The 13274-nt window shown below is 36.3% G+C and overlaps 1 protein-coding gene across 1 annotated transcript; it reads right to left on the bottom strand.

Annotated features, from left to right (window-relative positions):
• Positions 1-2434: 2434 nt before the first annotated feature.
• Positions 2435-9666, bottom strand: LOC126785023 (pleiotropic drug resistance protein 1-like). The gene is made up of 23 exons (XM_050510596.1): positions 9164-9666; positions 8877-8997; positions 8685-8773; positions 8513-8597; positions 8262-8421; positions 8099-8175; positions 7925-7978; positions 7436-7828; positions 7056-7337; positions 6613-6929; positions 6362-6522; positions 6164-6267; positions 5924-6080; positions 5730-5837; positions 5467-5630; positions 4936-5268; positions 4514-4804; positions 4342-4425; positions 4097-4230; positions 3686-3913; positions 3430-3601; positions 3078-3332; positions 2435-2963 (listed from the first exon to the last, which is right to left on the bottom strand). Exons 1-23 carry the CDS (start codon positions 9490-9492, stop codon positions 2706-2708), a joined length of 4356 nt encoding a protein of 1451 aa, XP_050366553.1. The 5' UTR covers positions 9493-9666; the 3' UTR covers positions 2435-2705.
• Positions 9667-13274: the final 3608 nt, after the last annotated feature.

The raw sequence follows: 13274 nt of genomic DNA, 5'->3' as shown, positions 1-13274 counted from the left end.
CTCCCGAAAAAGCATATTTCACCGAACTTCAACTCGTCGGATCTCCCTCCTCCGGCAACCAATCGGTATGATTCTTGTTTCATTTTGAAGGTCTCCTTCCATACTACAAAATCTCCAACATATTTAACCCCAATCGTTGTGTGCTAGGAGAATCGAAGAAAAGAAATTCTAGGTTTTTAAATTGGGGCTTTTCGGTTCTTATTAAATTGAAGTGTTTAGACTCAAAATTAGACTTTGTGGTGAACTAGGAAGTTGTTAGGAATGTCATTTAGATTGTGGTGGTGAAATTTGGTGATCATTAGTTGCGATCGGTGAACAGTAACGGCGCATGAATAAAATTGTGAATAGTGTTTTTATGAACATTGTTCTGTAACAGACTAACAATAAATGTGAACATTATTTTAGTAAACAGTGCTGTGAACAGTGTCATGGTAAAACAGTAGCCGTGAACAGTGTTTTGGTAAAACGGTAACTGTGAACATTGTTTTAATAAAAAAACAGTACATTTGGAACAGTCTTCGGATGTGATTTATGTCTTCGGACGAGTTTTTGTCTTCGGACGTGTTTGGCATGTCGGAACCTAGCCTTTAGCCGGGCAAAAGTTACGATACAGTTAGAGCTCTAGTCTGTCTTCCGGGGTACTGCATATGAGGTAACAAATGGATTATCGGCTTATGAGTACCCATATATTTTGATATTGGATGACAGATGGTTGTCCAATGTCGACGGCGTACTACATGAGTACATGAGGGGTAACCGAGGTGTAACAGCGCTCATGAGTACCCATATTATAAATGCATTTGGGTAAACAGAGGGGTTGCTCAATTCTCATGAGTACATATATTTTCACATGATTAGACAACCAGATGGGCCGTCAATGAGTCATGAGTGCATTTATATTTGTTGAGTTGTGGATTTTCGTATATATTGATATGCGAGTTATATTGTTGTTTTACTCATACGAGCTGTAAAGCTTACCGGGTTTGTGTTTACAATCCCGGTGCACCTATTTGATGGTGTAGGGGATAACACCGCAGGTGTGGATTAGCGGAAATCGACAGACCGCTCAGAGGACTTGAAGTTATTTATTTCCATCTTGTGGTGAGGACTTTGTGTTGATTTTCTTGTGAGGATTTTGTGTGGATTTATGTGAGGATTTATACATTTCCATTTTTTATAATGTTGAATTATAAATTTGGTTTTGTAATAGTCGGTTTGACTGGGTTGTATTTTGAACTCATAAATGATCCGTTGTAACATTTAAAATGATTTCGATTTATTGAGATTGTTTTAGAGTTGTTCACGACTTCAAAATTAGGGTTTCATACTCGAAATTTTGGGGTTGTGACATTTTTTTAATCTTTTTTTTTTCAGTTTTTGGTGGAGGAAAAATAAGATGTGGGATTGTGGGAAGTTATCCAACCGTTTTTTCTTTTCAACTTATATTTTTGCATGTCAGTTTATTAATTACTTTTATAGCTTTTTATATATTAAAAGTTGTTTAAATTACTCTATGATTTAAGGACCTATTATAATTGACAAAGTGTGTTTTGGTTATAAGACTAAATCTATAAATGTTCTTCTATCCTCTAATGCATTTTTTTTCTTTTTTAATCTGACGGACCAGACTATTTTAGTACCCGCTTATAGTCCGTCTAGCAGTCTAGCACCTTTCAATATCCGCCTAATAACCGCCTAACTCCCACTTGGACCCTTTTAATACTTGCCTAATAGCCTTCAAGCTTAGACCCTTTTAATACTCGTCTAACAGCCTTCAAGCTTCCGCCTAAGCCTAGGAATCACATGACTAATATTTACACGTGCACATGGTTGCTAGTTGCTACTCTTTTTTCTATCTCCACTGAGAAGCCTGGCTTTAATGTCAACAACTTCACCAAATTTTTAAATTTCCTAAATTGATCATGTTAGAGATAAAAAAATATATATATAGAAAATAATATGTAGGAATAATAATATGGTAAACTGCAAAAAAAAGTAAAATAAAATTTAGAGGAAAAGAGAAAATGTACGGGAAGTAGAAGATATCGAAAAAGATTACTATAATAACTACTTTTTATTTTTTTTATAGTCATTGTATAATCCGTGAAAATTTACACGGGTAAAAGCTAGTTTCAGAGAATTAGAAGGTGGGCCAATTCAATAATTTCCTTTGAAATTATGTCCATGAGTGATTTGGAATTTTGGATAGTCATCATCTTTGCATGTACAAGTGGCTACTTGAAAATGTTGGTGTGAAGTCATCAATTAAAATTTCATTATAATTCTTTTGAAGTTTAATATATTTTCTGGGGCTATGTGATTTGAATGTGATCACAGAATGAACCATGTTATTAAAGAAAAAGAAATGTTACCTCTAAAAAAAACGTCATTGCTTACATCCATGCTGCAAAGCGTCATTGCTTACTTCATGTGACAACAGCAAAGATTATATATTTTCATTAAAGAAGAACGAAATTTATATCTTACAACGTAAAATGCAGTTACAAAATTCAGATCCAACTCCAAATGCAGTACAGTGATGGAGTTAGCTGCATGCTATTCTTAAAACCTAAGAAGAAAGATCCTAAACCAATTTAGATATAAGTTGCGCATTAACTAAAGAACTTGATAATTCAGCAGACCCTTAACTTGAAAGGATGGAAGTGGCTTTGTATTCACAATGCTGTAGTGGTTTTTTGATTCTCTCATCTCTTTTGGAAGTTGAATGCCTTGATTGAGAAGGCAAAGGTGAATCCGAAAAGCACTGAAGTCCCAACAAGCACCATTGCCACAACAGGCACTAAGTCGTGTTTGTAACCAAAGTAGTCCCTTACAAAGTCTTCCACACTTTCACCTGAATCCATTACATCTTTTATGTCTCCAAACTGTGAAGCCACCAGTCCATACAATGTATATGAAACCGGGCAGATCCAATAGTACCATCTCCACCAGATTGGCATTCTCTGTAAAGCACAAAACAGAATATGGAGTGTAATGTTAGTAATGGTCTAGTGTGATTCTTATCTCTGGTGTGGTAAAAGATAATGAACACAAAGGATTTAGTTGTAGAAACTTACTGGACGGGGAACGATGAATCCAGAGAAAAGGTTCCATATTGCATAGAAAGCAGATGACACTATGGCAGCAATGTTGTGGTTGGGCGTAACAGCGACAGTCATCATCCCATAGAATGTGAAGTATAAGAAAGTGAAGTACATGAAGAAGATATACCAAAGGAACTTGCTCACAGTCCAGTCAAATCCGATCATGGCATATACTATAACTCCATATATGAGTGTCTGGACTAAGATGTATGGAAGCTCAATCACAACCTGCGGATCATGTATTAGGAGTTTGGTGAGTACTCAAAGAAACATTACCCTTTTGGAGAACGAAAACTTAGTTGAACTTAGGCATTTTAATAAGTACCTGTCCAAAGGCATATGGCAATGCAGAGTACATTCCAGCAGCCCTTTCTCTATAAAAAACTGTTCTCTCAATAGCCACAACTGGCTGTACCGATGTGGCATTTTGTACTCCAATGAAAAGAACAGCAGCGTACATGGAACCCATGGCGTTGAATAGATCTTGTTGGCTTTCCCTGCATTTACAGGTCAAATTAAGGCCTTAGATGAACATTTATCACGCGTAATAGATCTTGTTTTAAACTCAAGGTGCTACTTACCTTTTGGAGCCAAGATCCCAGAATATTGTTCCGAACATTAAGGCTATGAAAGTGGTGAATAGGAGTCTCACTGCAGTGTATGGTGGGTTTCGCCAGTATGATAGATGTTGTTTCCATAAACAAGCCATGCACTGATAGTAGAAAGATTGAGAGTATGTGGTTGAGAAGTACAAGTCTTTTGAGCCTGGCGGAGGAATACTCAGTTCCTTAATCAAATCCTTGTTTCTCCTGAACCATTAAGATTACTGTCAATCACTATTGGCTTCAAGTTTAAAGATTAATTTCTCCTACTGAGCTTAACATTACAACAACTTCCAATACCTTGTAAATGCAATCAGTAGCAGGTCGTCAAGATTCTAGACATGCATTTTAAAGTTTAAACTACTAATTCAGACATCAAGGGTTGCCTACCTATATAGCTGTGAGCTCCTGTATACCTCCGTAAAGTTAACACCGAGAACAACTTCTTGTGCTGCTGAAGTAACCTCCAACATCCAAGTTGCCGGATTGTAACCATCCTTTATTTTGGGAACTCCATCAAGTACCTTAAAAAAAATATGGCCATGTCAGCATCTATTTTAGATGAGAGGGAGGGGGGATATGACATCTAATCTAACATGTCGAAATGTATGAGTAACATCCGTTTCAGACTTTACCTCAAAGTACTTGATCAACTGGGAAGAGTGGCGCCCAAGAGGACCAACATATATCTCTTCACCTCCCCTTTTCAATAGAAACAGCTGTAGTAGGAAGATTATTTTTCAGTTCTTGCAACATCAAGTAGGAATTATAAATTGATCAGTACTAAATACAGAAAAGGCATCTCACCTCATCGAAAGCATCAAAAATGTCGATGCTTGGCTGGTGGATTGTGCAGACTACAGTTCGCCCTGTGTCCACAGTATTTCTCACTGTTCTCATTACAATAGCTGCTGCCCTGGCATCAAGGCCAGAGGTTGGCTCATCCATAAATATTATGGAAGGGTTGGCAACAAGTTCTACAGCAATGGTTAGCCTTTTACGCTGCTCAGTTGAGAGACCATTCACTCCTGGCAATCCCACAAGTGACTCCCTTATCGATGTCAGTTCCACAAGCTCCATAACTTCCTCAACAAACATCTGCAAGCCATTAATCAAATCAATTTATATATGGTTAATAAAAATTTGACAGAACATTGAGCACTTAATTCAGAAACTTTGTACTAACCTCTTAACCCCAATGAAAACAAAATAAAACATTAGGAACATACCTTTTTAGTTGCAGAGTCAACATCAGGGGGCAACCGAAGCGATGCGGAATACACCAAAGACTCGTATATTGTAACATGAGGAGAGTGTATATCAGTTTGCTCACAGTATCCAGATATCCGAGCAAATGTTTCTTGCTTTTTCGGATACCCAGAAATGGTGATGTCTCCCTCAATATATCCACCAGTTTTTCTTCCTGCCAAGACATCCATTAGAGTAGTCTTTCCAGCACCACTTATGCCCATAAGAGCTGTTAAAACTCCAGGCCTAAAAGCACCAGTCACACCCTTTAGAAGTGGTAACCGTTCCTCAGTTACTCCTTGAGTTCTCATTTCCTGCAACCATGCACATTATTCTGGGATCAGATGCATTAAGCTCTAAGAATTAGTTCAAGATTTACAATACGTGTACTGATGCTTATCCATGTAAAGATGTTTATCAACATTCAAGCCCAAAAACACTTTCTTCATGAAAATATTCCAGCTATATTGTTCAGAAATTCTTGTGTCTTTACAAAACACAAAACAAAGTACCTGGGGCATGTCCACAGAATATTTGATATCATCAAATGTAATCCAAAGGGGTTCAAAAGGAAGAACCATTCCCTTCTTCCTGTTTTCATTGGCTTCATTAATGCTGCCTACTCTAGCAGACAATGTTCGAGATGACACACTTCTCCAACTATCATTCTTCGTAACTGCATTGATTCCAGAGAAATGATGTTATATTGAAGTCACACTGTCAAGTCACAAGCACAAAAGGAGAAAAAAGTTTAGGAGCTTTTGGAGCTAGCCACCTGAAGAGTCCCTTCCTCTTGATGGTAGCTCTGTGTTTCCTCCAGCTCTAGCAGCAGTTTGCTCAGCTAAAGTTTCTTTGGAGAGTACTGCCTGAGGTTTCCCAAGTGCTGCAGGAACATTGTTCAGAGTATTAAAAGACTTTGGACCATTTAGAGTTTTGGAGAGACAAAACACATATAACCTAAGTACTTACGATCAAGATATTTCAAGGCCAATGTGTAGAAGAGATTAAATAGCAATATATATCCAATTGAAGCTCCTACTCCAAGCCAGTACCAATGTGCTTCTAAGAAAACCCCACGCGATTTCAAGACCTGGATCCCTAACGACTCTGTTGAGTTTGGAGGAATCTGTAATACATGCACATCCATAAATATTTCAATAAAGATGTTCTGGAACTCAGCACCCCAAATCTTCTAACTTCTATACTTACATGACTCCAACTGTCTCCAAGAAATTCATTGACAGCAATAGCATTCTGGCTGTACATCATTGGTGAGACCCAATAACCCCATATCCACCACGACCTTATATTTTCTGGTGAAGAACAATATGTTTGATGTCATCAGTAATATTTACTTATGATTAGAAACAAACGAAAACTTGAATGATCAAACTGATTAATATTCACCTCGAGACAAGATGAAGCCACCCAAAACCAGAACTGCAAGTAAAGCGAAAGAACCGAAAGTGTTGGCAACAATTATGTTCCTCCCTAATGCCCCCATGAATCGGAATAATCCGGAAGCCATCTGGTTAACGAATAGGAGCAAAAGATATTGCTTGAAAAACCTGCCATTGAGGGGTTTTGGCATCAAACACTGAAACCAAAATTCTCAACAAAAATAGGAGATAGATTGTCCATGATGTCTTCTTTCTCACCTTGCGGGGTTTGGATCAAAGCCAATTACATAGTATGTCATGAACACCCAAATGGCAACTTCTACAAAGGTGATGGGAATCTTGAGGATCCATGTTGGTAAGGAATATGCCCAGGCAGGAAAGAATAGAAGGTCTCTTTGCTTGAAAAATACAGGAAGTTTCATGATAGTCAAAGCAAGCTCGGAGAAGCCATTGAACATGATTATGATGATTGTAAAGAACATAGCACCCATGAAAATTCCACCATCCTCAACTGTGTGCCGGGGCATCTTGGTACGGAAAAATAGTGTCATTGTTATCAAGGCCAACAGAGTGAGCTGAAACCGAACACCATAAATAATTAATATGCATGCTTCACTGAAATTCATATGTTGGAATGTAATTTGAAATATTTTCCAACAGGTCATGCCAATTTTCACTCTAATGGTTTAGTGCAGAAATACCTGGGTCATTTTGAAAATGTAGACAAATGAATTCCTCTTCATGAGCAGTAACTCTCTATCAATGCAGGCTTTGAGTAGTTCCTTTTTGCTAACACCATACTTCTTAGTAGTTAAAGCAGCAGGGTGACCTTTGGACTTGTCAAATGGAGTAGCAAGCTCATCACCTAGTTTTCGACCGATATGAAATGACTGAAATGCTTCAGAAAATTCTTTGGAAGATATAAAATTATATGGCTCTTCTTTCTTCAACCAGTACTGCTCTTGATCCTTCTTTGATGTCACCTATGGTGCACAAGAAAAATGAGGTTATAATGAAGTCCAACCTTTCTAAATAGTAATAGTGGTAAAACAAGAAAGGGTAGTCTCATTCAGAAGATTACTTCTTGCAGAAAGTCAGCAACTCCTTTCCTCTCTGGACATTTGAAGCCCATATACTCAAAGAACTCGAGCACATTTTCACGGGGACCTTGGTATACAATTTGCCCATCCGACAGCAGAATTATGTCATCAAACAGATCATACGTTTCAGGTGCTGGCTGAAGAAGAGATATAAGAGCAGTTCCATTGAGAATGTGGATAGATTGTCTGAGGGAATTCACTATCTGAAATGTAGTCGAACTGTCTAAACCAGTTGATATCTCATCCATGAAAAGTGCTCTAGCTGGTCCAACCAGCATCTCTCCTGTTGTGACTCGCTTCTTTTGCCCGCCGGATATACCTCGGAACATGTCATCCCCCACCATAGTGTCAGCACAAACTTCAAGTCCGAGAATCTGCAAAAAGTTTCTATTAGTATCTGAAATAATCATTCAAGAATCCAAAATATATAGGATCATACAAGGACCATATAGTATGATAACTGAACTAACCTTGAGTATGTAATCTGTAACTACACTGGCCTCTTGCCCTTCCAGTGATGCAGCCTGAAGAAAGTAAAAGCAGTTCTAGTTAGATGAAAATGGCTCTTTCAAGAAATAGGTTTCCATCAGGTGAAAATATACTACATACAGAAAGTATAAGAAGTCTTCAAGCTGTTTCAATACCTTCATGTAAATATCAAGATCTTTCTCTGGCATAATATTGGCTGTTTTTTCTCTCCTTGATAACTCTGCCAACATATCTGAAAATTTGCAAAAATTTATATATAGATTCTTAAAGCTCTTCATACGAAACCTGCAATTCAAGTTTTTCAATGCTTCAACTAACCATAACGTCCTCCAACCCCTTGACACCTTGCTGAAAAAGCCAGTGTTTCTCTCACTGTCATTTCCCCTATGTGGAGATCATGCTGACTAATATAAGCTGATGTCCTCTCCGGTACAAACTCTTCCATCCCATGCCCATTATATACAACTCTACCAGAAGTCTGGAAATTCATGAACAAAATTATCACTCATGAAGTTGAACAACTCTGAAATTGAGGGATTGGAAGCAAGACTGGAAATTAATATCCTCACCTTTAGATCTTTAGCAAGTTTTCCAGCCAAAGCCAGAAGCAATGTGGTTTTTCCGGAGCTTGGGGGGCCTAAAAGCAGTGTCATTCTGCATAAACAGAACCAGAAAAATGAGAACTGGACAGATTAAACGCATTGGCTAAATGATCATATCAGTAATTAACTCTGCATTTACCTTTTTGGTTTTATAATTCCACTAACATCATCAAGGATTGGAAATGGATGCTTTTTAGTTGGAATAATGCGAAAGAAACCCAGGAACCCCTTCAAATATGGCAACAAAAAAAATTAAAAATTGTATAGCACATTAGGCGTCAATCATATACACATTAACCATTTTCAATTATATGATCTATAGATGAATTACCTCCAAGATATTAGCAGAAAAATTAAAAATTGTTGGCAGCGCCCTCCCTCCTACATATGCTTCTGCTTCAACATTCAAATGCTCAAACCGGACTTCAATAGTCGGAAATTCAAGTCCAACCCTGAAATCAAAAATTGGAAAGACAAACACAACTTTCCTCAAACTCCATGAAAACACAACTGCTAAAAGCTCACTGAAGCATTTTCAATCTGCAATTGATATGGACATAAATAGATACTCAGTTGTGGCAATACAAGCAATTAGCTAATCGAGATTTGAAACTTTACCGATCAATCCGGTCCTTGAGCTTCCTCAAGAACCTCTCATTATCTTCCTCTGCAACTTTCACCAGCCTTTCCAGCACATTCTTCCTCTCTATCGCCCCAAGATTCTTGATGTCAATCTCTCTGGATTCACCTTCTTCCTCGGTGAAAATGCCTCTCCTTACACGAAGGTAAGTTGGTAGTTTTTCGATGGCAGCCCATTTCAGTGCTTCTTCATCATCTTCTTCGTGTGCAGAATGGGAGAAAACATCCATGGTGCTGTTCCTCCAAATGTTTGAACTGCTCAGACGAGCACTGCTCACCCTGTAAACATCTGCGCTACTACTCTCCATATTTAGTATTGTTTCTCCTTCCCAATACGATTCAGAGAAATCCCACTAATGCTTGTTTAATGTTCATGCAAAAACAAAGCCATGCATCCCTGGGGTTTAGTGCAGAAGCAGAAAGTGTATCCAGAAGTGATTCTGTAAATATTGTATGTTTCAGACTGACAGCTGCTGTGGCTCTGTCTCCTCCAAGCTTAGAGAAGAAGGGTGTATATATAGCTTTTAGGAGTACACAAAATGAACGAAGTTGACCGATACGTACTCTATTATCTGTATTTTTGCTGGTTTTGATATAACGGCATGTGTCTTAAGTCTTAACAATTATTGTAATGGACTAATAGAATGTGCACCACATAGGATGCATAGTTCATTATCAAACTGCCAAACTACATAGCTAATTAATTTTGGAAAATAACTTTCTTATGAGATATACAAGAAAACTTACATATGACAAAGTGGTATATATTAGTATATATTACCACTCACTAATTAATCACTAATAAAAAGCAAACCTATATAAGTATATATGGATTGATTAATTTGGGAGATCGAATTCTATAGTTTCTGATCAATCTATCAAGAAACTTAATTTTATATATTTATCAAGCTATGCATGGAAGTTGTTGTGCCTGCGGTCCTCAGTGGAAATATTGAAAGTATTCCAGTTAATTCTACAATTAATTAATTGAACTGCCTTATGATTTGAGCTGTCCAAGAATCCAAAATCCTAACAATATCCTGCGAATAGCGCCGACCTAACACATTATAGTAATGGGTGAATATTATACTAATGGATACTGAGTATAAATGCAAAAAAAATATTACTTACCAGCCAGGAAGAGGAAAGATTCTGTCGAGAAAAATATAAATAAATGATGGTAACAAATGTGGGTTATATATCCGTAATTGTGTATTATATCAGTAATCACACTAATTTCAAGACAGCACCACTAAACTAGGTATTAATGTCAACTAATGGCTTGATTAGTAACGATCTAGAATCGTAACTCTCAAATAGAGGTGGCAAACGGGTCGGGCCAGGTCGGGCTGATCCATTTTAAACGAACCAAAACCGTGTTCGGACCGGCTCATTTATTTATCGTGCCGAGCTCGAGCCGGGCCATTTGCTTAAATATTAAGCCCGGCCCACGGCCCAAGTTTATGTCTGACCGGGTCCGTGTCGGGCCAAGAAGCGGACCGGGTCGGCCCATTAGCATTATATGACACAATTAAAATAAAAAATATTATGTACTTTGAATATTTGTTTTATATAACTATTTAAAATGCTAAAATAAATAAAATACGACAACACATTTCATAATCTTATTTTTTTTAATGGTAAATTCCTCCTATGATACCTGATGTTTGGCTACTTGGACAATTTGGTACCTGATGTATGAAAACGGACAATTTGGTACCTAAAGTTCTCAAATTTAGGCCATTTTGGTACTTATGTCAATTTTGACCATATTTCTAGGGTTATTTCCGTCATCTTATCTCTATTTTACTTCATTTTTTCATAATACCTCCAAATTGCCTCTAAATTATCACTAAAATTTTGATAACTCATTCACTTAGTATATGTGATGATTTACGCAAGGTTCAAAATATCGGTATCGGGGGATATATCATTTTTGTTTTTGAAAAATGGAGTTATCGGATATATCGGAAATATTGGAAAAATAATATCGTTCCTTTTCCGAAATTATTTATTTATTTTTATCGAATTACATACAAACAAATACAATTATTAATTTTATCTAGTACCCAAAAGAGGCTATAGGTAGTCGTTTTCATTGATCACATTATCATTTGCTCGTTTATCACGTAGTCATAATTTCATATTGTAGTAGCAGTATTCGAGTTTTTCCAACTTCATGAGACTACGTTGTGACCTTTTATTTTGGATTCCCTCAAGATCAAGGAGAGCACTGATCACTGATATGACTTGACTTTTAAGAGTTAATAATTGAACTTTCACTCCTCATCTCGATATTTTTTACGAAAAATTAAAAAATAGCCGATTGAAAGACTACTCTTATAGTCTTATTTTTTATATCACTCGAGGTGATTAATTAATCAAAATCTGCAGGTCAAGAAGAATCCGAGACATTCTCAAGTTGAGTTAAATTTTTTTAAGTGAAATTTTTTAGAATTTTCCTAAAATATCGAAGATATATCGGATATATCGTAAATATCAGAGATATTTTATGTTATCGGAGAAATATCGCAGATATGGAAAAAAAATAGAGATATTGGAGGATATATCGGAAATATCAGGAAGATTTTGTACCTTGGATTTACGTATATAAGTTTTCATAATGTTGCAGTCAATCTAAATTAATTTTAATTATAAGTAATTTAAAAAATATATTTTAATAAAAAAATACAATTGCATAAAGGCAATTTATTTCCTTTGCATAAAATAATTAGGATACAATAAGTATATTAAGAAAAAAATTGTATTTTCGATATGTGCGAAGTAGATGTTAAGTGGAGTAGATATATCAATTTAATTATCTCCAAAGAGATGCAATTATAGGAAAAAATGAAAAAAAATGTGAATTTAATGAGTTTAGGGCTAGAATGACGAAAATAACCATAAAAATATGATCAAAATTGATAGAGATACCAAAATGGCTTACAAATGAGAACTTTAGGTACCAAATTGTTCATTTTCATACATCAGTTACCAAATTGTCCAAGTAGCCATACTTTAGGTACCATAGGAGGAATTAACCCTTTTTAAAACGTTACGTATCTCAAAACAATGACGTTTTATTCACTATTTTGATAATATTTGTAAAATATTGTAATTAAAATAATGAAATAATCAATAGACTTTAATTTTTAAAAAGTATAATATTCAAGTTTAATAATGATAATTGTTTAAATATTGATATAAATAATATAAAATTATGTGCTTACCAGGCCGGCCCATGAATTTATCATGTCCGGGTCGTGTCGGGCTAAAAACGAACTCGACCGTGCCAGGCCGATTTTTAACGTGCCGGTCCGGACTCGACTTTTGGGCCCATTTACCACCTCTACTCTCAAATCTGTAAAAGACAATTCTTAATTCCACCAATCGATAAAATAGAATTAGTAAACTAGCACATGATCTACAGTGCAGACATTTGATGTAATTAATTATTGGTACGGTCTTTTCTTGATGCCAAACTATGAAGGGAAATATATGACTCGATCGAGAACTCCTTGTATTTGATCAAACTTTTCAAATTTGATGCAAAACTACTGTCTTTCATCTATGTACAGTTGTGTTTTAGTCTTACTTTCTCGGGGTTCTGGTCCTTTAACGAGGGTCTGGGTTCAAATCCCACTTCTGACATTTCATCGAACATTTATCAAAAAAAAAAGTCTTACTTTCTCGGCAGCCAATCAAAGCCTAAAAAAATCGAGGGCAAACTGTTATTGAACTAATTTTGGCATGCATGCGCGCAGCAGTCTTCATTTTTTTTTCTTTTTCCATCTGTATTCCATGTAATGGGAGAGAAATTTCTTGGTAGTCTTGGTCTTGATTAATTTCTTGTCAAACATTCAAATTACAAAGGATGCGTATAAATAATATCCCTCTTTTATTTTGTTGCATGAGAAAAAGGGCACAGGAAGTCAAAAGATAATCATACCGGTTAATCAAATTTAAAAAAAATAAGTAATTTCATTAATTGTCAACCCATGCATCCTAGATCAAATTATAGCTGGAAGTGGGATTTTGAATTTGATAAAGGGTGGAGATCATCCCAGCAAAGACAATCCAAATCTTGAAA

Source organism: Argentina anserina, chromosome 2 (assembly GCF_933775445.1).
Source record: "Argentina anserina chromosome 2, drPotAnse1.1, whole genome shotgun sequence".
Taxonomy (NCBI): domain Eukaryota; kingdom Viridiplantae; phylum Streptophyta; class Magnoliopsida; order Rosales; family Rosaceae; genus Argentina; species Argentina anserina.
Note: the sequence above shows the minus strand (reverse complement) of the source record. Positions and strands in the feature narration are given on the sequence as shown.